The sequence below is a fragment of the Pleuronectes platessa genome, chromosome 7 (genome assembly GCF_947347685.1).
Source record: "Pleuronectes platessa chromosome 7, fPlePla1.1, whole genome shotgun sequence".
NCBI lineage: Eukaryota > Metazoa > Chordata > Actinopteri > Pleuronectiformes > Pleuronectidae > Pleuronectes > Pleuronectes platessa.
In genome coordinates, this window is record NC_070632.1 from 11,602,969 (window position 1) to 11,627,507 (window position 24,539).

The following is a 24,539-nucleotide window of genomic DNA, read 5'->3' on the forward strand; positions in this document are numbered from 1 at the left end:
GGAGGAGCCGGGCGCGAGTGAGTGGATGCTGCGCCCAAAGGCCCGAGTGCATTAGCCTCTTTTAAACAACTATTCATCTGAGCTGGTGGATTAAGAAAATCTTCCGGCGTCCGCTCTCACATTAATTGCCGAGGTTCAGACTGATGGAAATGTGTGTCACCGTCAAGCCGGAGAGCGGCGGCGCCCAGGAAGCTGACAGTTGTTTCACTCTCAACAACAGATGAGGGTCTATAATTGCACCGTGGCACTGGGATAACACGGAGAGTGTATGTTAGGAGACCTCCACACACACAAAGTCCTCCTGTTCTGGCGGGGGAACAGGTGCAACGTGGGAGTAGGAGTCATCAGATCCCGGGGTGATGCAGGGGGTTGGGGGGGATGCAGCTGCTACAGCTTAATGCAATCACTTTCCAATTCTGTATATATCTTAATTTATAGGCTTGACAGTTGTCGATGGGTATATATTTAGATTGATATTCACACTATGCATATCCATCTCACTTGTTTTAGTCCCACCTTTATTTGTTCATCCTTTTTATTCTGCTCTACTTGTTTGCTTTGCCTTTGGATGAGTTTATCATATATTTTTGCTGTTGATCAAAATATAGGGACCAATATGTAACAATCTAATTAATTACAAATGACATTTTTTAAATATATACAGTTTATATTCCACTGTGCAGTCACATATTAAGGGAAACATAAAAATCCAATTGTTTGGAATTCTCTCAGTATGACATAATGTTGGTGTCACCACACTGCCATGAGAGAGAGACTGAGAAACAGATGTATTTCAAAGGGCCGTGCAAAGAGCCGTGCATCAGTAACTGGATGCCTGTGGGACTTTCCTGAGGGATACGTGCAAAATTCAATAACGAATCCTGTTGCCTGACATTTTATACGAATGCGTTCATGTGAAATTGTGTTTCTCAGTCGCATTCTGAAAGCTGCCGACCTTGGGACGGATCAAAAGACTGCACAGACACGGCACAAGGCTGTGTGTCAAAGAGCTCAACATGTTAGACAATATAATACCTGAATAAGTGTGCTAATGCTAATGCAGGTAAACAACTGAGAAGAATAGACCAGAAACTAGCTCATTGCTCAGACAGACTAAAAGCCTGGCGTGAACCTTCAAACGGTAAATTGCCGGACAAGGACAAGTTAATAACTGGGTTTTACAGAGCTGAGGTGTGAAAGAAGGCGAGACAGATAAACAGAGGGAGAGATTATATGAGCAGAGGGAAGAAAGAATTCACGATGAAAGAAACCTGGTGTGAAAATCCATGGTAACAGTGATAATGACTATCCACATGGAGACACACACACAAACAAGAGGGCAATGACCGAAAATGAAAGAAGTGGAAGAGTTAAGAGGCTGAAAACCTTGGCTGGGGTCCACCTTAATGCGAATAAAGAGAAGAGGGAAAAAAAGGAGGTGGTTAAGGAGGAGGGTGAGGGGAGAGGAGGAGAAAGGAGGGGTGGTCTGTGGAGTGACAGGAGCGGCAGTATTTCTCAGGGGAGAGCCAGGGAGGGTCTCACGGAGCCTGTCTGCCTGGGAGGGCGAGAGACACCTCAAGACAATCTGAGAGGAAGGAGCAGGCAATTTTCAGCAAGCTCATACACACTCCCCACACTAACCAACCACTCACACACAGGCGTCTCCTCACACACACACACACACACGCAAACACACACACACCCCACACACACACTGTGGCAGTTGGCCTCTGCCCAGATCAGTAGCTGTGGTAGAGACCATCTTAACTGACTCACTGAGGTCTGAGCTGAGGTTGGGATCCTCCCTGACTGTCGGAGCGTGAGCAGAGTTTGGGAGCCTGAGCTTCACTTTCCTCCTCAGAGCAGAGAGACTGCACGCCAGGCACGAGGCTCCCCCCCGCTCCTCCCCTCTCCCCACTCCTCCTGCCTTCTCCTGGGCTCCTGTCCAGAGGGTGACTGGTTCCAGTGGACACAAGAGGAGGAACGCAGCCTGAAGACACAGCAGCTCCAGCCCTGCCTTCCTGCTTTCCTTGCCTGCGACAACCAAACCACACTGAGGCTTTGGAAATCAGCTCCTCCAACATCTTTGCTGGATTCACTGAGTTCCTTTTTTAAATTTTATATTCATATTTGATCACGTCTGAGCTCGGGCATACAGACGGACAATCAGGCAGACGGACTGACATATGGACAGAGAGCAGTGGGCACTGCGGCGTGCATGTAGCAACTGGACTTCTCTTCTCCCTGGTTACTGAGACCAAACAAGGAGAGTAGCCGGAGCAGTAGCCTGTCCACTGAGGCTGTGGGTGGATGCAGCTCTCAGCAGACAGCTATAGGGGAAGGCAGAGACTGTATAGAAGCTGCAGAGCCACGTCTATAGTTGATCCACACAGTTGTGATCATCAGAAAATGGATTGTTGCCTCCAAGTAGACCCATGAGACTCTCTCTCATCAAAGAACTCACAAAGACCTGTGGGATTGTCTCCTCTTATAGACTTTGCGCCTCCCGCTGAGTGGACCTACATGTTTTCTCTGTAGACGAGCGGGGAGCGTGTGTCTCACTAAGGATGGAAGAGTGCGTAAGGACCGTGTATCTGACACTGATGCTGCTGTGTGTGGTTCTGCCGGGCACGGCTCACACAGCCAACAGCCTCTACCCGAGGATACGGCTCTCCCACACAGGTAAGAATGTGTTTTTGTAATCGCTTTTAATCCACTTTGGCAACAGAGGATTGTGTTGCACCAACCCAGATGCTCTATTGTGTTACACCGGGCGAAGAAGCCTTTAGCTGATGCAGCACGCTCTGTTAAACTGACTGGAACCATCAGCGCAGCCTCAGTCAAAACAATCTGTTGAGTGGCTTCAGTGCAGATTGAGAATAGCAGAGGTTTAACAGCGCAGAAGGAAATCCACAGTGATAAGAAAGGAAGCATCCTCTGTGAGTGAGTTTAATAAAGTTGGAAGTCATGATCACCATGTAATTCATATAATACAATAAGATAATGTAAATAATATAAAAAACAAAAAGGTCACCATGCAGGGTTGAACCCAGGAGGCACGACTTCTGCTTGTCAGGTCTTTTTTTCACTGGCTCTCGATGTCCAGGGAGCATCTTCGTAATTTCTTTTGGTCCTCCGGCTACGCTGGCTAGGATTTCACAATGCAGCTTACTGTCAGGCCATAGCGGTGGAATGAGGGAGGCCCAGAGAAGACCGTGCATGTGTCTGCGAGAGAAAATAAAAATATGCCTGTTTACATGTGTGGGAGTGTGTGATATGGATGGCACCGGTATGCTGCGTATCTCTCGGTCAATAATGAGGGTTTTATCTCTGGAGGTGAAACTCGTGCTGCTGCTTTTTGGTCCTCACACAGCTTCTTTGGTCCTTACAGCAACGATTCCTTATAAGCCTGTTAGCCATGGTTGAATATAGGTGTGGAATTTGGATGGTCAATAACTCATAAGTAGTTGTGGGTCTGTTATGAGAGCTGACAGGTCTGGTTCATCTGTTGCATCTCTGCGAGGGAGGTTTGCTGCTTTAATGAATGTCCCATTTATGCCAGTCAAATTTGTCAGTCCAAAAAAAGAAAAGTGCCTACGGGGAAAAGTGATGGGAAGTGGAAAACAAATTAAATTGAATGCTGAGCTCAGGAAAAACTAAAAGAACGGGGACTACGGGCCATAATAAAAGCAAAGCTCATACATCAGCTAACATGAGCAGGTGTGTTATAATGTGCTTTGTCATAAAATAGCTGTCATGATTGAAACTTCTATACATCACGCAATTCAGTTAGAGCCTGGGGGTGAAGCTGTTGCTGTGATTGACATCCCACGGCTCCCCCGCTCTCGCTCTCTCTCTCTCTCTCTCTCTCTCTCTCTCTCTCTCTCTCTCTCTCTCTCTCTCTCTCTCTCGCTCCTCTGATACATGTTGTGGCTAGCACACGGCACTGTGAAAAAAGACTGCAGTTGGATCCTATCATTATGGAATGAAAACCATCTAACTCTTAATACAAGCCTCATGGGCTCTGCCAGGGATTTTTGCCCACTCCCTGAAATTCCCACAGACTCATGCATACAGTACGCACACAGACACACACAGAGACACACACACATACACATAGACAGGTGGAATCGTGTGAATACTTCACGCCCCGATGACTTGGATGCAGTTCAGGGAGCTGGAGTGGAGTGGGATGTGGTTTCTACTATTCACCCTTAGGACTACAGAAATATTACCATAACATCTGGTATCAAAACAGGATGGAAAAACTGGATTCTCTATTCTGAGCGAGATATTGATAATGCAAGGCTGAAAATAATATTAGCCCTGACGTATTTTTAACCCGCTTCTGCTCAGATGGGAAGATTCCAAGTGTGGGATCAATAAAGGTCTCAAAAGAGGGAAAAAAAGACAGATCACCTTTCTCCTGGTTTCTGGGAATGAATCCCTCGCGGCACATCATCACGTGTTCGGAAAAGACCTTAGTGCAGCATAGATCACTGCAGGCTTTGAAGTGAGCCGGGCTTCACACGTGGTGTGAAATTATCATTCACTCGGTCTTTCATCTGTTCCCCATCTTCTTGTCTAGACTTCTGGACCACTGAAGATTTGTTTCTCATTTACTCACTTTCATCCCAGTCATCCTTTTTCTTACACTCTCAATTAACTCAGTTCCAATTTTTTTTGAGGATTGGGTTACGATTATCGTATATTCTATGTAGCCGAGAGGTCGATGATGTTGTAGAAGTTGTTGATGATGAAGAAAGGACTCCGAAGACCTAGTACCTTCAGTATAACAAAGTTTATTACACAGAAGTTTTGCAGGTCAGGACGGGCATCTAGAAACCCGGAGACATCACACAGCGAAATGGTGAAAATCTGACATGCGGGGGTCTTACACACAGTTATATAGGGACATTGGTTCCGCCCTTGACTTCAGGTAAATGACGTCCCCTTATGGGATGTTTGACTAAATAAGGGCACGTTTTTGTGTCCGAACATGAATACACATTGGTCAAAAACATTCCATCCACCAGCTGGTCACGACAACTCCCTAGGTCAAAGGTCATCCCAAAAAGGTAGAGTGCAAATAAGATACACATCTGGAGGACTCTCTGAGAATGTCTGAGTGTCCAAAAGATAGGCATCATAAATGTTTACCTGTCATTATGTGTTTTAAGCACATACCAACATGTTTTACTCCAACGAATACACGACACAATCACAGTCTTGACCGTCTTTAAATGACGCTAATCTTTGCCTGACCATCTTCCAAAGACACAAAGCCTATGCACAGACCATAATACACCTCAATTTCTTGGACTTTGAGCCAATCCCTAAATCCTTGACTATTATAAGCAGAAGTGTCCTGCTGGGAGATGATTTCACCACAGAAATGTCCCGTACCCTAGGAAACAGATCCGTGAGATTTGGATCTGCACGGTCCAGGGGATCTTGGCAGCAGCTTCTTTCAAACCGTCAGGCCTGTGGAGGGAAATCACTACTTCATTTAAGACAACCATCAATTCTCCTGCTAATGAAGCTGTTGTGCTGTCAGCCTGCGTCAGGGTCAAGGCAGGCTGCAGGTGGGTGGCCAGACTTAGACTTATTTTGACTCCTCTGCAGCGCTTTCATCATGCATGTCTGCCCAGTCCGCCATAGTTCAGTTGTTTTTGTGCATATCTCTGAAGGTGAGGCTGCGCTGGGGCTGCCAGTTCATGTTAATCATTCATGTCAATTCATTTCAATTCAGCAACTCTTGTTTTGGAAAGTTTGGCCCCCACCCTCAGAAAACCTGCCCAGAGCTGTCATGGCACAGTGGCGTCAAAGGGGAAGAAAACAGCAATATATCATTTTTTAGAATGTATAGATATAAGTGTTAAAGAGCTTCTGCTTCTCTTCGCAAAACATTTTCTTAAACCTGTCCTAAAACTGTCACATTCCTGGTAAATTACACGTGTCGGCATGTCATTATTGCAGAAAGGCTCCTTTCTTCTGACAACGTGTCTGATTGAAGGCAAGGTGTTAAAATACAATTGTGCAAACAGCTGGAAGAAAACTTGACCCTTTCACAGTAATAACATTTTTATTCTGTGTTTGACCAGGACGAGTTTACTTAAAGGCCGTACTCATTTAGAAAAGAGCCAAAACAAATTACTTATTGATGAGCCACATACCCACCGCTAAGACTTAACGAATGAGAACACACGTGTGCACATGAAGCTGCGCACACACACACCGGTCGCTCAATTCTGTCGACATCTCTTTTCGTTCAGCCCACACTGGGAAATTGTGAGATTCAAGCAAAAAAAGGAGGTGAGGTATATGCACGTGTGAACACAGGGATTACTCAGGTAGTAATTACAGTTGTATGAAACCCCCCTTTTGAGCTGTAATTTCAGACCTGCCTTTACAGACAGGATGAAACCCTCTATATATTTTACAGCTTTGAAACGATGTGGCTGTAGGAGACTTTATTCCGAGTGTTTGGACGGGGGATACCGCTGTGACCTGAAGTTGAGCCAGTCTGGGATCAAATGAGAGGATTTTTTTAAGCTGATGCATCATGTGAGGAGTAAATATCTTTTAGTCTTAATGTGTGATTAACATCTACCACACTGAACATAGGATGGTTTGAATGCCTTTTATTAAATCACTGCAAAATGGCCAGCGAAGGAAAGATAAATATTATTATTTCAACCCCCTGCCCTCCTCCTACACTCACCTCTCTCTCTCTCTCTCTCTCTCTCTCTCTCTCTCTCTCTCTCTCTCTCTCTCTCTCTCTCTCTCTCTCTCTCTCTCGCACTTTCTCGTTTTATCCGTGTACATCCCAGCGTCCTTTTCTCTCCCATTGTGTTATGAGTGTGCTCTCGAGTTCATTAATGAGATGTCCAGAGGGGAAGGCAGCTGGTGAAAGTCTAATATCCTCTCTGACCTTTTCGCAGTAAAGGGACCGGGGAGAGGAGATGAGTTCACTTCATGACGGGAAAAGTAGAGCAGGCACCGAGGAAAAAAAAGAAGATTGTTCCAGTCTTTAGAGACTATGTCGCAAAAAGATATTACAAGAGGAGGGGAGAGGGAAAGAGAAGGATGAAGGATGACAAGTGCAGTGAGCACTTCAAGACACACAAATACCGAGGGGATTTTGTTTATTGTGGGCCGGCAGTTAAAAGCAAACCTTGTCTTTCTTTATTCCACTTTAGGGGACAGAGAATGAACCTAGAGGAAATCCCTTCATCTGGAATCAATCTTCAGAGGAAATAAATGGAATAACACATTTACAAAAAAGATATACAATTGTTATGTATAGGTTATTATAGTAATTATAGATTTTCCATCCAAGTAACATATAAGTGCAAGGGGAAATCATGACATCAAGATGTAAAGCCTAAAAACTAAAAAACTAAAATCTCACAACAACAATAATAAGAACAATGACAATAAAGAGTATAATAGAATTCATATTATTTTAAATTAAGGACAGAGAACTTGTTGGCAATTGCTCATGGGCACTATGTCCTCCGTGTATCACCGGATCTGAACAGTCACTTTTCCGGTATCTTCCTGATTTATACTAACAGAGAAACACACTTTGCTTTCTCTGTTTCTCTGTTTCTCCCTCTCTCTCCGTTAATCCTCCTCGAATACACCATGTGGCTTTCATTTTGCTGAGTGACATCATACCCCCTCACACAAGACGGCTCAAATCCACAAGGCCATACACCAACAATGGGATAACACCCCAATTCTCCAGCTCCCGGCCCCACCCCCGAGAGCTCCCCGGCCTGCACTAAGTGCCCCGGCAGCACGGGGAGGAAGAACAACCTCCCTCCTTCTTCTTGTCCTCTTTAACTCACTCCAATAATTCTTCCTTTCGGCGCCAACACAAATTCCATTACCCAACAAGTGAACGTGAAGGCTTATGCCTGTATGGCATGGGTTTTCATCCCTAACTGAAAATGTATGCTTGGAACTGGCAGCGGTTCAAATGATGGGAGCAAGTTTAATTTGTGTTTTTCAGTTTCCTGAGGATTGTTTTTATGATCTCCGAGGTGCATTCATCTCCGTCCCCCCACACACACACACACGCACACACGCTGAAAAGAGACCTATAATCAAAAGTTGGTTGCTACTTCACACGCACAAACACACACACGCCATAAACACATACTGTTCTGTCTGGGATAAGAATATTTTTGTTTCCATACGTGCATTTAGAGGAAATCACAATGTCGATTTGGATTTCACTTCACCAAATCATCTCAGGCATCTCATCACAACTCAGACAGACGATGAAACTCTGTCTAGGGGGAGTCCTTTTCCTCCCAGTTTCCATTTGAAGTGGGATCACGGTGGGGCTGAGTGTCTCCCTGGCTCCGTTGGCTGGTGGAGAAACCCCCCTGCAGCTGGGGGCTAAGGATCCATCACTGGCTGCAGATGGGGGGGGAAGAAACTTGGAGAGAGAAGGGGAAATACGGAAATCCCCTCTTTCCCCTCGTCAGTCTGAGCAGTGGTTGGATCTGTCTGGTACTGGTAATGACAGAGGACAAACCTTTGAAAGAGCATTGAAGCATCTCTCAGAGTGTCAGTGTTACCGGGAGATTCACCAACTGTTTCTCACCAACTCTGTAATCAACACGTTCCTTATTATGAACCTGATTATTGTTTCTCATCACTTCTTTCTCTCTGTCTTTTTTCTTTTTTTCTATTTTACTTTCTTTCTGTCTTTCTGTCTTTCTTTCTTTCTGTCTGGTGTTTATGGTCAGTGGGGGGATGTAATAAAGTACATTTACTTACAGTCACTGTATATTTTCCATGTATCGGGTATCCGGTATACTTTTGCTTTTACTCCCCATCATATATCAACAGATATCTGTACTTTCTATGATTGTGTTGCATGTTCACGTTGTTTTTATATTTTTAAAAGTAATCAATCGTAATAATTGGTCCATTAATCATAACTTGGTGAGGAAGAAACTCCTAAGATGGATCCAGAGGAGACTCACCCATAATGATGTAGTAGAGCAATGCTTTAGGGGAATAGGCTACACACTCATCAATTACTTTTACTTTCAATACTTTAAGTATATTTAAAACCAAGTACTTAATTTTACTCCAGTAGAAAAGTTAATACAGTACTTACATACATGTCCTAAAGTATTTGTTCGTACTTGTACTTCAGTTAAATGTTTGCGCACTTCCTCCATTGCTAATTATGGTATAGTTTTCTCCACACAGCTGTGTTTGTGTGTGAAGGAGCGTGTGTGTGTGTGTGTGTGTGTGTACATACAACACACCAAGGTAAATCAGCTGCCTCTCATCATTATTACAGAGACGAGTAAAAAGCTTGTTACTCAGTCACTTTAAGAAGACGTCTGAGTCTGTCTTTTAAATAAGTGGGAGCAGATTTGACTGATTGTTCGGGAGCAACATGATGAAAATTTGGAGAAGGAATGTTTGAAAGGACTGTTCTTGATCTAATGTCGGGTTAACACAGAGGGAACTGTGGGGAGGCAGCGAGACAGTGTTTGTGTATGGGTTAGTGAGAGAGAGAGAGCGTGTTGAGTGTGTGGATTAGATAATTGCAGGAAGTATGTCTGAGCCCTGGCAGAGCACCAGTGCCACATCCCCTCTCTGCCACCCAAAACCAGCCCGTGAGCCAACACTTCTCAAACAAACAGTCGCTTGTCTCCCGGCAAAGAAACCTTAATAGCAGCTAAATGTACACATGTCGCCCACTCCACTGTGGATACCTAATCCCATTTTAAACAAATAGAACCTTCCGCACAGCGCATGCTGTTGCAATGAGTAATCTCGGGAAACAGGACGAACTCTTTCACTTTGGGAGCTCGAGTATCACTAAGAATACACAGAATCTAGAAAAAACAAACCGCATGATTACCCCACGCTACCCCCAGCATGAAGAGACACCTCAACACGATCTGAGGTTAGGATGACATAGTATTAAATAGATGAGAGTTACCCCCCCCCCCCCCCCCCCCTTATAATCTAAAGAAAGATATATGCATGGACAGGGTAAAGTGGAGGCAGCCTGTGTGCTGCTCGTGCTATAAATTTTATCATGAACCCCGGGACTTGTCTGTTTAAATCTCTCTTTCAAAAGGTCTCAAGAACTTTTTGCTAACGCACACCAGAGCCCCCTTTGTTATTTTACAAGGACACCGGCTCGGACTCGGCCATGTGTTAATGAAAGGCCTTTCAGCTCGACGCAGCCCAGAGGAAGTGCACGCTGCTGGGGTTGCTGCACTTAAAAATCCTTCACCCTCAACCCTGCTCTCCAGAAGCTCGCAGAGCGCAGGTACAGGGGGGCAGCCTGTCAGGTTCAATCAGGCGGGTGAAACTTGGGGTGTTTGTACATGCGTGTGTGTGTGTGTGTGTGTGTGTGTGTGTGTGTGTGTGTGTGTGTGTGTGTGTGTGTGTGTGTGTGTGTGTGTGTGCGCGCCAGCGAGCGAGCAAATCAACTGCGATTCTACGGTGGATTAGAAAAAGATAATTTCAAAGCCGTGTGATTGCATCGTTGAGTTGGAGTTTATATTAAAAACGACGGCTCCGTCACAGTCCGCTGCTTTCTCTTAAAAGTAAAATCACATAAAGCGCAACTGACAGGTTGTGGCTGCTGATCTCACACTAATGGCTGATAAAGAGACTTGTTCCTCACAGTTGAAAGTGGCTCCGAGTTACTCGCATCCTTCTTCTTCTGTCTGCTAAAACCTTCATGGTTGCCTGTGTCTTCCCAGTTAAGCTGGGTCAGGGTTAGCATACAAACTTTGAGCGATGAGGTAAAAAAGGATGCATTGTGGGTCTATGCTGAAGCCAATGGCGTGCAGAAGCAGCTCTGAAGCGGGGGAGAGGAGGCGATGGTGCCACATGAGGCGAGATGGAAGGATAACCTGTCGTTCCCCTCTGTTCTCTTGGGAAAGCTCTGAATCAAAAACATCATGCAATGTGCCCTTGGCAATGGAAGCGATCGGGAAGCAGACACAGGCTACTGCCTGGAGCAGTGGGAAATCCCTGGAGGGAGGGGTTTGGTTCAGGTTAGATCGTTGCTGGTCGGTACAGGCAAGAGGCAAACGCAGATGCAGCATGTGAAATGACAACCAGATAAATCTATGTTGAGCACTGACCACTCATTTTTCTGCTCTTGTTATCTGGCTGTCAACTTTCAATAACAACAATACTAATCTTTCTTTATTGCAACAAAATAGAGGTTGACGGTCTAAATTATGTATTTATCCATCCATCCACACACCTATCTATCTATTTATCTATCTATCTATCGATCTATCTTTATATTTAATCTTATATCTGTGTGTGTGTGTCGTTGTCGTCTGTGCAGAGCTCTGGCAGCTGAACAGGACCTGGGTGTTCCAGGCACATGGAAGGTCTCTGCAGCCTCACACCATGATGCTGGACGAGGGCCACGAGAGGCTGTATGTGGGGGCCAGGAATACTCTGTTCTCCCTCAGTCTGGACCAGGTTAACACACACCACAGAGAGGTAGGCCTGTCACGTGTGTGTGACACATGTGTGTGTTCATGGGCCTGTGTTGAGTATAAAGCAGTTGTTCATAGTGACATAAGAACCCTGCAAGATTGTTTGAGCTATGCAGTCATTTCCCTCAAATGCTCCTCAAATCTTTGACACAAACTTTTGACTATGTCCAAAATACTTTTTTATTTAGATTGAAACGTTATTGTGAACATGTATCGTCTTTCAGATCCAGTGGGCCAGCACGGACTCTCAGATAGAGGAGTGTTTGATGAAGGGCAGAGAAAAGGTAAGAGACTTAGAACTATGTGACTTCAACAGAGCATTGTTAGTTTGGCTGCAGGGTAAAGCAGAAATTCCCAGATGATAATACGCATTGACTTAGAACTTGTACAAACTGTATAATTAATTTGTCATACATAGACTAAAGATACTGTCAATACGGATTGATTTATATATCCGACTACACATCAACCTCTCTTTAACCTGAAATGTTGTTATTAATGGTGCCATAACCGCTCGATGTCTGTCCCTGTTTAGCCTCAAATCCTCACTCACAACCTTTTACTCAACCAACTTCACCCTCCCCCTGTTTCATCCTTGCATCTCCTCCAACAGCTGGAGTGTGCAAACTACATCAAGGTCCTGCAGCGGTACAACCACACCCATCTGCTGGTCTGCGGAACAGGAGCGTTTAACCCCGTCTGCAGCCTGGTCAGGGTGGGACACTCAGGACAGGTAAATTATGGTCAACTGATAATAGTATAAATATCTCAAATAACTATGGGGGAATTTCACCTTCCTCTTTATTTACTGTACCCGTCACTTTTGTTTATCTTGTACAAATATTAAAATGCAAAAAATGTACAGTCAGCCAAATTTCACATCGTTTTCTTTCTCTTTTTAAACAGCGAGAACCTTGTTCACTCTTTCTTGACATTTTGGTCAGAAAGACATGTTAGTACAGATTTGACTCCTTGTAAAACACTTGGAACACGCTAGTTGAATTTAATCACTCACCAAAAAGGACTGAAGTGAGGAAGAGATGATGACAGATAGTGAAAAAGAAAGCACTGAGTCATCGTTTTCCTCACATGGAAAGTATGGTTTCACACAATTGTATCATGACTGGACTAGTAAACAGGTAAACAGGTTAACAGGGAGAACAGGCCAGGGGCTGCTTCCTGTGGGGGGGGGGGGGGGGGGGGGGAAAATGTGATGTCAGTGAAGTCTAATGGTCTTCAAGGAGTCGAGTCAAATGGGTTTGTCAGCTGGCTGTGGGTGCTTCGGAATGCGATATATACTGAACTGTCGAGGTGTTTGTGCGGTGTTTGTGTGTCTGGTGCTGAGGTCGGCAACCTTTATTATCTGAAGTGCATTTTATGGCCAGTAAAAAAAACATGTGTGCTTATTATTCCAACTTAGCCTGTCAACTTTACTCTTGTCGTTTCTCTGCTGCTCCTTGATGGTTATATATGTATGTATACATATATATGTATACATTGTCCTTGATGACAATGTATACATATAGGATACTGCAAAGGTATTTCACACCAGGTGTTGTTCCTGAAGCAGCTCTTGACCTCTACCAGCTGAGCCACCGCACTAGATACGTACACAACGTAGCAAATGAGCATTCACAGCTTACAGCAGGTAAACTATTTATTATCACTTGGTATTTCCATTCCAATGACCTACAGCAGGATTGTTGGCTCATTATTGTTCATATCCCATGTCTCATTTAGGGCGATCTATTATACCCAAGTTGAGCTTGTCTTCAATTTGTTGTTTCTGGTTGTCTTCATGAGACATTTTATTAATTTTCTCCACTATTTCAGTTTTGGGGGGCGGGCTGCAGTGGGTAGTACTGTCACCTCGCATTCCATGGCTGGAGTCATTCTATGTGGAGTTTGCATGTTCTCATTGTGTCTGGGTGGGATTTCTGAGAGAGTTTCCTCCCACAGACCAAACTCATTCAGGTTAATTGGCGGCTCACTATTTGACTCCATATTTCAGCACTGCAATGGACTGTTGGACCTGTACCCGCCTTTCGCCCAGTGTCGGCTGGGATCGGTTCAAGCCCCCCTTGCCTTTAAAAGGCAAAATACACATTTGTTCATTTTCATATTTTGGGACAAATCTAGTGAGTTGTCTGGGGCCAGGGAGCGTCAACACGGAGCTGCAGGCCCATGGTCGGGTCTGGTGGGCGTGTCCTTCTTAGTGAGAGCTGGGGAGAGGGTTTCCACTCTACATTCCAACACTTGTCCAGTAGAGCGACCAGGCCGGTCACACCTTCCAAACAAGAACCACACACCACAGCCATCACTCACATCATTGGAATGCTCATAGAGTGAGAGAAGCTGGATCAATACTGCGGCTGTTTGCATTCTGTTTATGTAACCTAAGCTCTCGAACAGATTTCCTCACGTCATTTTTATACTTACGTATGTAGGAGATTACATCTAACCTATAATTACTACAAAACCTGAGCTTCACAATATTTACACAGTGATACAATATTAATAACATTACCCAGCCACCAATGACTAACAGATCAAATATTTATACAAGCTATAGGAACAATAATAGAGGACTTTTTTAATTGTCGAGAAACAAACCAACATGAACCTTAATATATATATATATATATATATATATATATATATATATATATAATAAAGATGAATTTAAAAGGAATTTGCTTATAATAATAAAAGCAGCTTTATGTTTTGAACATTTTCCGGTATTTGAACAGGGTTAGTGATTTAGCAGATGTTATCTCCATGGTCAGGGCGTTCCAACGTCTGGGGGCTCTAATATGTCTCGGACAGTCACTTTTGAGTTTTAAGCAAAAACTTGTGTTTCGCCTCATGATCTCAGGCAACACGTCCGAGCAGTTATGGGATACAAGGAGGGGCCTAAACCAGACAGAGCCTTAACTCTAAAAATCCATTCTAAAGGACAGGCTGCCAATGAAGTGAGTCTCTTTTTTTGGCACCAGTTTGCTATCCAGCTGCAGCATTTTGTATTAGCTGCAGTGAACAAAGAGACTTTATATACAGGAAGTGGCAGTCACCAGGACGTGATGTGATAAACGTGTGCGTAACCTTCTCCAGATCAGTGAATGACAGGAAAACGCTTGATTTTTGTGACACGCTGAAAATTCCACATATCAGTTTACAACACATAAATGATTTGGTCAACTTGACCTATTTTTCATTTAGTTTTGATAGACCGCATTTGATGATGGATGAGTTTAACCCAGAAACAGACTTCTGCTGCAGTCATACACCGGGCTGCTGCCGTTAAAGCACAGCATGGTTCCATGGCTTCTCATAAATCAACACACAACCTCCTCTCTGATCCTCTGACAGCTAAAAACACGGTGGTGGCCCACAACAAGAGCTGTGGTTCTACAGTGTGTGTGTACGTGTGTGTACGTGTACCTGTACATGTGTGTGTGTGTGTGTTGTGCCGGGGGCCAGCGAGATCAGAGGACGTAGTGAACTCAGTATGATACGAGAGCAGAGCGGAGCTGTTAAAACACACTCACACTCCCTCGGTAATCTATCACTCCCCCTCTCATTTGTCTCCTGTCCTCCCTCTCATCCATCACTTTTCTGATCCTCTTTCATTTCCCTCTGTCTCTCTTTCCCACCACTCACATCCTGCAGGTTCGTTTGGATACTGTTAAAAGCCATTTAGATCATGATCAGGCATATTTGCATGAAAAAAACCTTGTGCTTGTCTGTGTTGTTCTCAGGACAGGCTATTTGCTCTGGAAGAGGACAGTGTCACGAGCGGCAGAGGACGCTGCCCGTTCGACCCCAACAGTCCCTGCACGTCCACACTCTCCAGTAAGAGCTAGACGCACAGCTGTGAGGCAGAAATGCATGTTTTCATTCCTCTGTAAACACCTGATTACCAACAATGAAGAGGTTTGCAGACTCTGTTGTACCTCTAACGAGTCAGCACTGCCCTCTTGTGGTCATCTCTCATAGCAGTTTTTTAATCACAACTAAAGCAGGGTGTAGTTTTGATGGTTTGTCTATTCATGATTGTGTTTGTGTTGTGTGTCTGTGTGTGTGTGTGTGCATAAGGAGGGGAGCTGTACATTGGCCTGTACACAGACTACTGGGAGAACGACGGAGCCTTGTGTCGACTGAACAACCAGACGTACACACGCACGGAGAGGGACGACAGGCAGCAGCTCAGCGGTCGGTGTGCATTACACGACAAATGATCACATCGCGCTTTAAATGCAAGGGAGTGCAAACAGATACAGTAGATCTGGTGACAAACGACAAAATAGTGGTGCTGTGCACATTCCATTTTTCTAGACTTGTCGAAATCTAGTAGTTTAATTAAAGTGTGATCAAAAATGAGTTGGTTTTAAATGTTAAAGTCTTAAAATGTGATGCCGGCAGAGATTTAAATATTTAATACACTGAACGTGATAGTGTTGTAGCTGTTTGGTTCACATGAATAAATCTAATATATTGAATCTATCTATTTTGTGTCACACATTCAATTCTCCTAAAGAAATCCCTGCTATGAAACAAATACAAAGAGAGCACATTCAAACTGACTCTATGTTTGACCTCAGGCCTTTTGTTCAAATATGCTCCTGCTACAGAACCTAAATTTGTGGGCTCAGCAGTTATTCCCGACAACGACGACAGCAACGATGACAAAGTTTACTTTTTCTTCACCGAGCGAGAGGCGGACGCCGAGGGACTCAACAAGGCGGTGTACACCCGAGTGGGGCGAGTGTGCGCGGTGAGAGTGCAGATGCTGTAGAAACGTCTCAGGGTACAATGCGGCCGAGTGGGCTGACAGAACAGTCATAACCTGGTTCTGCCTTCATCTCTCAGAACGACGTGGGAGGACAGAGGATGCTGGTGAATAGATGGAGCTCCTTCCTGAAGACACGTCTCATCTGCTCTGTGGCTGGACAAAACGGCATCGACACTCACTTCGATGATCTCGGTATGGCTACGAGGAAGGTTCTTGTATTCAATTTGTCATGCTTAACATACGGCATTAAGGCTTTTTGTTGCATTGTGTGTCTGACCTGCAGCAGCGGCAGCCTGTGTCAAAGCAAAACATTTTTAATTTACACCAGTTGTTTCCTCAAGCGGGACAGCCACTACGATTAGAGTGAAGAAAAGATGACAACATTGTTACGTGTGTATTAACATGAGGCTAAATTCAGCATGTTGTGTTTTCAGAGGACGTGTTTGTTCTCAAGAACAAGGACGGGAAGAACCCCGAAATCTTTGGCCTCTTCAGCACAACAAGGTGAGCGGCAGATTCCGTCAGTGTTTTTTCATTTCACAGCCACAACTTTCACATCGATCAAATCCCCAAATCAAACTTTATCTTGCAGTGCGGTGTTTAAAGGCTACGCTGTGTGCGTGTACAGCATGGAGGACATCAGAGCAGCCTTCAACGGCCCCTTCGCCTACAGAGACAGACCTGAACACCGCTGGAGCCCTTACGAGGACAGAGTCCCCTACCCCCGACCTGGATCTGTGAGTTTCACATTGTGTCCATGATGGATGTCCTTTCAGAGTGACTGGGCAAGAAAACAATATCAATAATTACTGCAATATCATTTTTTACCTTCACTCAGGAGCAGGAATCAGTCTTTAAACATTAAACTGAAATGATAATGTGACATTTATCCTGATAATTATCGATATAGATTCTAATCAATTTATAAAAATCTTTATATACATTCTTAGCCTAATTTTCCAGCCATAGCTGAGAGCATGTAGAGCAGCTGAGAGTGACAGCACTGTTACTACTTCAGCCAGACCAAGCATCTTTTACTACACTCTACACAAGGCTCCCACATTAATGACCTTCCTCTGACTCCTCCTTTTCCTCTCTATCTCTTCCACCCCCTCTTTTTTTACTAGTGTGCCAGTAAAGTCAATGGCGGTGGCTTCTCCAGCTCCAAGGAGTTTCCTGATGAGGTTTTGCGGTTTGTGCGTTCTCATCCTGTGATGTATCGTCCCGTCCGGCCCCAGCACCATCAACCCGTGCTGCTGCAGACGGAGCCGGGCAGGAGGAAACTGACCCAGATCGCCGTGGACAGGGTCCAGGCCCAGGACGGAAACTACCACGTTCTGTACATCGGCACCGGTACACACAAGAAGGCCGTAGATAATTCTTTGCAAAAATGAGACATTAAAACGTATCTGAATGTTACACAATGTTGCACTAAGAACCACACATAGAACTGAACTTGATATTTATTAATAATGTTGAAAATAAAGAATATTTGTTCAGATTTCCCTGTAAAACTTTGGTCGAAAGCGTCAGTGTGACATTTCTGCCTCATTTCCGTTAGATGACTCAGTGGTGTTGAAAGTTATCACCATCTACAACAAAGACACAGACACCATGGAGGAGGTGCTGCTGGAGGAGCTGCAAGTTTTCAAGGTAGGCAACTCTATTTTTAGGTTGCGACTGTGAAAGGGAAAGTCGACTTTGCAGCCGAGCAAGCTCTACATTCTATTGCATGCATATCACATCCATTGCTGCCGGTTCTACACAGCCTGAGTGACTCTCTTGCAGAATACTGATTGCTGATCTGCTTCCGTTCAAGCATCGGAGGGGGATTGTGCAGCCAGGCTTGCTGAGAGATCTCCAGCGTGATTTGAACATATATCAATGCTTCACAGATCAGTCACTTTCGAAAAAATGGGTCTGCATGCAACGGCTGCATTTATCTGCGTTTTAATTAAGAGCTGGTTCGGGATGAATAGGAGCATGAGAGGAAGCTGGAAAAGACAAAGAACTGTGCTCTCATACCGAATGAAAAACCACTGATTAAACTTCATTTTTTAACAACATAAAATCGTTTCCACTTTCAGGAGTCGGCACCGATACGAGAGATCATAATATCGTCTAAAAGGGTAAGAGCAGCGTCTGAATCGCCACTGTTCACTCCTGCAGTTCTGTTGCTCAGCCACAAGATGATAACATTGCAGCATATCTATAATTCATTTAGATGTACTGTAGCCTACATGTGACTGTAACATATGACACTTTTTTCTCCGATAACTTTGGATCTACAGCAACAGCTCTACGTGGGGTCGGAGGTCGGGGTGGCCCAGGTCAGACTGCATCAGTGTGACCTCTATGGCTCTGAGTGTGCTGACTGCTGTCTGGCCAGAGACCCCTACTGTGCCTGGGATGGTCTCACCTGTTCCCGGCTGTACCCCGCTGGAGTCCACACCAAGAGGTAACAGTACACTTTTTTTTTTTCCTGTAGATGTTTGTGTATGTGTGTGTGTGTGTGTGTGTGTGTGTGTGTGTGTGTGTCTGTGTGTGTGTGTGTGTGTGTGTGTGGATCAGCAGTTTAACGGTGCATTTCCATCCCATCATCTCGCCCCGGCGAATGTCACGGTGCTCCGAGGCTGCTTAATCAAGTCATTATCACCGGCCCTGGTAGCCATGGCTGCCAAGTGCAGTGTATCAGTATGCACTTGATCACCTTCCCCTCCTGTATTTATCCTCTTTGTCTCCATTTGCTTTCCTCCTCTCTTTCCTTTCAGCCATCTCGTTCATCACGTGCTCAAAATCACTCTCCCTTTGCCTCCCTCTCTCCCATCTCAGCAGACGATTCAGGCGGCAGGATGTTCGCCATGGAAACGCCGTCCAGCTGTGCAATGGGCTGCAAATTGATGGTGAGGATATAAAATGACTATGCGGTGTGTGTGTGTGTGTGTGTGTTTGTGTGTGTGTGCAGTTGCACGCTTGTGTGTATTTACTAGTAACACAAAATTGTCACAGGAATGCTGTATAAAAGCAACAAAATGATGCTATTCTCCAGAGGCACTAGACCTAATGGACTGGGAAGATTGTTGCAGGTGAGGGAGGTTAGCATCTCTCGACTGCGGCAGTACAACAATGCACTGCGTTTAATAGAAGCTCACGGCATTTCCTACCTTAAATAATATCTGTGTGTGTGTGTGTGTGTGTGTGTGTGTGTGTGTGTGTGTGTGTGTGTGTGTGTGTGTGTGTGTGTGTGTGTAGGGGAAGGATCCGAGGAGAAGCTGGTGTATGGTGTCCAGAGCAACAGCACTTTACTGGAGTGTGTCCCTCGATCGCTTCAGGCCAAAGTCCTCTGGTTCTTCCAGAATGGAGAAGGGAGACGTGAGGTGAGTTAGATGCAGCAATGCATGCAACACAAATACACATGTAAACATAATGAATATATTTACATTACGCAATAAACAGATATGATAAGATACAATACACCAGTAAATGAAAGCAACACAGCAGAGGGGAGGTGATCAGAAATAAAGAATTACAAAATGGTAATTGTTCAAGATAACAGATAAGACAATCACATAAATATTAATAAGAAATATGGGGAAATATAAAACGCTTTCTGATGTTTAGCTGTGAATACGGTGTTGAGGTTCAACTTCACCACCTCATTGCGATTGAGCTCAAGGAAATTCCATTTATCTAAATAAGATCAATGGACAAACTAATTAGTGAACAATTTATATAATTACATTTTTGTGTGTAATTATAATATGGGGAAATTGTCTTCGGAAAGAGATATTGTTCCAACCATCCATCCATCTATTCATCCATCCATCCATCTATTCATCCATCATCCACCCACACAGACACAGGGAGAACCTCCAACATCCACATAGAAAAAACATCGGCCAAACTTGAATCCAATATATTGAGTGCGTAACCTCTTCATCTACGACCACGTCCCCTGATTTATCCCAAACTAGTTCTGCAGGTTTTTTAATTAAAATTCCTTCCTGAGAGAAGAGTAAATGCAGCAGCTGCCTGAATCGCTAGACTTGAAAAATGGCTCCAATCATTGAGAAGAAAAAAAATCTACTTTCATTTCTCCTCCATGTAGGTTCGGGGTGATGAGCGGGTTATCCTGATCTCCCACGGGCTGCTGTTCTTACACGTGAGAAGCTCCGATGCCGGCGTGTACGTTTGCCAGACTGTGGAGCACGGATACGTGAACACTCTATTGCGTGTCACTCTGCACGTGCTCAGAGGGGAGAGGGTCGAGTCCACGATCCACAGTTCGAGCGGCGAGGAGGGGGAGAAAGCTGCAGCTCCGTGCCACTCCTCCCCTGATCCCCCACTGGACCCCAGCCTCGGCCCCAAGGTTCTGGTTCCAGCCTCTACTCCGGGTCGCCACTCCCGGCAGTGGTACAAGGAGTTTCTCCAGCTGATTGGCTACGGGGATGCCCAGAGGGTCGCCGAGTACTGTGAGAAAGTGTGGTGCACCGATAAAAAACGTAAAAAGACCAAAAAGAAATATGCTGCTCCAGGTGGCGAGAAGAGAAGGAAAGAGAGGGGGGAGGAGAACTCCAACCGAGCGCCCAGGCACACTTTGGACAACTGAGGAGAACAGAGACTGGCTGCACACACACACACACACATATACACACACACACACATACACACACACACACACACACATACACACACACACACACACACACACACACACAGTCTAAAGGTCAGACTCACATTGTTTACACCGTGTAAAAGATTTTTCACATTGCTTCAACAAAAGCAGAAACAAAAACAACAGTAGCACATTGTCAAGCTCTTGTGGCCTCATTTGTCTTTCAATACTTCGAGTGGATTGTTTCCACTTATTTCTTAAAAAATATTGCCTTCTTTCTTTGTTGGGAACCGACTCTCTCTGTAAGAACAGATGGTCATCAGCGATGGATGAATGTTAAAGCTGCGTTGTGTCTGATCTGAAGAGACGGATCACAATGCATCAGCTCCAGAGGACTGTCCCTATACCCCGACCCAGCTGTGGAAACCAACCACACAGAGTTGTCTCCACCAAACCTCCGTCAAACCTCGGCTCCACCTCTCAGTCAACTGCTTAATATGACAAACTCCTACTGTATCTATGAGGAGAGAAAACTGTATAGAAAACAATGGCCTTTAAAACTTATTTTGGTATAACTTATTTCTCTTTGTTTTCACTGAGTTCCGTAGCTGTTTAAATGTCAGAAACTGGAAAATATAGTGTTGGTTTATTTTGTACAGTGAAAAATGCTTTGAGCTTTATGATACTGCAATGTGTGTGGTGTGTGTAAACTATGCACACAGAGAGATGTTGCAATGCCACTATTAAGAGATAGGCATGTTTTACCTATAATTATGCCTATTTAAGCACTTGTAAAACCTGTTACAGTAGATGAAAAGTGTATAATATTGTTGTTATTTGTATTCCATTTTACATCTACAATTGTGATCAAATGTACCAAACACTCCTTTGCGTATTGTATATTGTATTTAACTCAAATTCAGGGTTGTTTCTGCCTGCACATCTGGTGACTAATAACGGGGTTCAGAAAGTCATCTCTCCACACTGGCTCTTCCTTCTTCCATCTATCACCCTTTGCTGTCCCTTCGTTCCCACCCCCCTTTGTTTGTGTGGACCAGTGTTGAAGATGGGATTCATAATGACCACCGCTAGCAGCGCATTTCCCTCGGAGGAAGAAGGAGAAGTAAATGCCAGGGTGACCATCCAAGCATGTCATCAGCGAAACTGATGAGTCAGCCTCACGAACGTTCAGTCAACGGGGAGATGAGAGAAAAAGTTCAGACAGGATGATGACGCAGTTGTGGTTATGCTGATAATAACCTGGAGGATCACGTCTTGTCATGTTTTTGTGCCTTATTTATCTCTTAATTGTGTCACTTTATATTACACCCTCTTGACTTTACTGTATTCTTATATAGTAAAAAAAAGAACTGCTTGGTTTTTGACCTTGTATCGTCCCTCGTCAATGTCCTTGAATGTCAAAGATCTGAATTGACTTGTTGTGTCTGACATGGCATTAAAAAGGATGGACCATCTTCTCCTGGTGTGAACTCGGTGGTTTAACCATAACTAACGGCAACATATACTCTCACAATAATAACATAGAACACCAAACCTACACACACACACACACACACACGTAAATGCACACACACAGACACATTAAGAGACTGAGCCAATAAAGTGGAGTAGGGTGAAAAAGAGAGGGACCATTATAAGTTATGATCTGCCCCAACACGGGACCTTAAAGGGACTTTTTAAATGTTTTCCTCATTTCCCCCCAAAATTAAATTATTATTTCTCTTTTATCTGTCTGGATGTTTTACTTTACTTGTTTTGCTTTGCTGTGATTCCCTGGCCCCTCCTAATTTGTCCAATTATCTCTGTTTCCTCCCTTAGTCTGTCTCTATGTTCACTATGTTGTGCTTTTGATCGTCTTCTTTCTCGTTTCTACAGTTTTTCAATTTTTTTACTGTGAGAATTCAGACTTTCTGTTTGCCTGCCAGTCTGTCTCAGAGACTCAGTAAGCCTGTTAATTAAATCAAATATTCTCCACTGAACCCGCCTGTCTGTCATTTCTGCATTTTGGATCCTGAAAACCCAACTAACAATAATATGTAGCAGTCACTTAAACATTTTTTGTTCCTTACCCTCTTTATTTCACTCCAGGGGAGAAAACAATACAAGTTTTGGATCTTCAATTCTTGGAATGAGAGCCACGCTGGTGAAATACAGATAACGTTACTTTTTGTCCTTTTTTATGTTTAGCATTTAGAAGCTTTTATGAAAGTGTCTGACATTTATATCTAATTATCATTCCACACCTTGCTATAGATCTGCACTTGGGTGTGGAGAGAGTGAGTGTGTCACCTTTATATGTAAATCCACATTTATTTTTTCATGTTTCACATTAGTCACGTTCCTGTAAAAATGTCACTGCCCCAACTGTGATGATAAGTAATAATTATATTAGTACTATATATATATATATAATATATTAGTAATAATATAGTTATACTCAGGTATTAGGACAATTGACAATTGTTTTTACTTAGCAGTATTGTTGTTTAAGTTAAAAGGACTTTTAGGGGTGAAATCTAAAACACTAGGTAATGTGGGACGCCCAAGCCTCAGGTTATTTCCTTTTCTAACAAAATCTAGTCAAAGGTCTTTCATGTGACTTCTTGAAAAGGATTTTTTCTGTACCCTAAATCACTCCGGAATCTCGACACAGCTTCAAAATGTCGGTATTGAGCATCCCACCTCTACTCTGGTCGGGTAGAATCATTTTCCTCAAAATACGATTTTTTTTTTAGCTTCTTTTACAAAACTTCAACATTTCACATTCAGCAGTGCTGATCAGCAGCTCCCCCTTGGAAATACATGACAAGGTCAATGACAAGATTCTGACAAGATTAACGCTAGGGATGTGAATCTGTCAAAAATAAGACAATGATCTTAATTGTTGTCAGATTATGCTTGTGATGTATTCAGCTGTTGAAAATGTATTTAAGTTTGTTTTTTCAGATTTTTTTTTTTTTAGATGTCCCACTTTATCAACTATGATTTATAATGTGGGACATCAGACTTTGGGTAATCTGGGACGGTCATTAGAGTTCTCTAAATAGGGCAAAAATGCATTTAGGGACTTTCTGAAATAATAAAAAAAGTCAAACTACAGAGATGTAGCATATTCCCTGTCTATACAAAACTGATGGTCTGGATATATAACTAGCACTTAATCAGATGCCGACTAGAGGAATTGACAAATACCTGAATAAACACATGGTCCATCCGCATAAAGATTACATCATAATATGTAAGAAGGCCTTTACCACGTGTTTATATAAATGTTAAATGAGGTGTTACTGATATGCAGAATAAAAACCTGTGAAGATTCTTTTTTCTCACAGCGAGCTGCTCACGGGGACGCCACACTCATTCACATTCTGTCGAGGTCTACCTGAGTCAGTCGGGTGCTGAAGGCATTTGAGAATGGGATTCACGCTGCTGATTTATTCCACATGGCTACCATAGCAACAGGCTCTGAACCAGCTCAGCTTCGTCTCCATCAAAGCTCTCTCTCTCTCGCTTTCTCTCTCTCTCAAGTTTGAACACTGTCACTGTGGCCCCTGGGACTCTCCGGCCCTCGGTCCCCGTGGACACTCATACATCACAC

At 43.9% G+C, this 24,539-nt stretch overlaps 1 protein-coding gene across 2 annotated transcripts; it reads left to right on the forward strand.

Annotated features, from left to right (window-relative positions):
* Nucleotides 1–1,533: 1,533 nt before the first annotated feature.
* sema3e (sema domain, immunoglobulin domain (Ig), short basic domain, secreted, (semaphorin) 3E) lies at nt 1,534–22,920 on the forward strand. Of its 2 annotated transcripts, none has more exons than XM_053426499.1 (17): nt 1,534–2,682; nt 11,357–11,517; nt 11,738–11,797; nt 12,127–12,246; nt 15,272–15,365; nt 15,609–15,725; nt 16,145–16,287; nt 16,383–16,497; nt 16,740–16,809; nt 16,898–17,042; nt 17,433–17,658; nt 17,867–17,958; nt 18,393–18,434; nt 18,597–18,763; nt 19,138–19,208; nt 19,558–19,682; nt 20,414–22,920. In XM_053426499.1, exons 1-17 carry the CDS (start codon nt 2,568–2,570, stop codon nt 20,912–20,914), a joined length of 2,364 nt encoding a protein of 787 aa, XP_053282474.1. In that variant the 5' UTR covers nt 1,534–2,567; the 3' UTR covers nt 20,915–22,920. The 2 variants fall into 2 exon arrangements, with proteins under 2 accessions (XP_053282474.1, XP_053282476.1); XM_053426501.1 differs by having other exon boundaries at nt 19,141–19,208.
* The last annotated feature ends 1,619 nt before the right edge of the window (nt 22,921–24,539 follow it).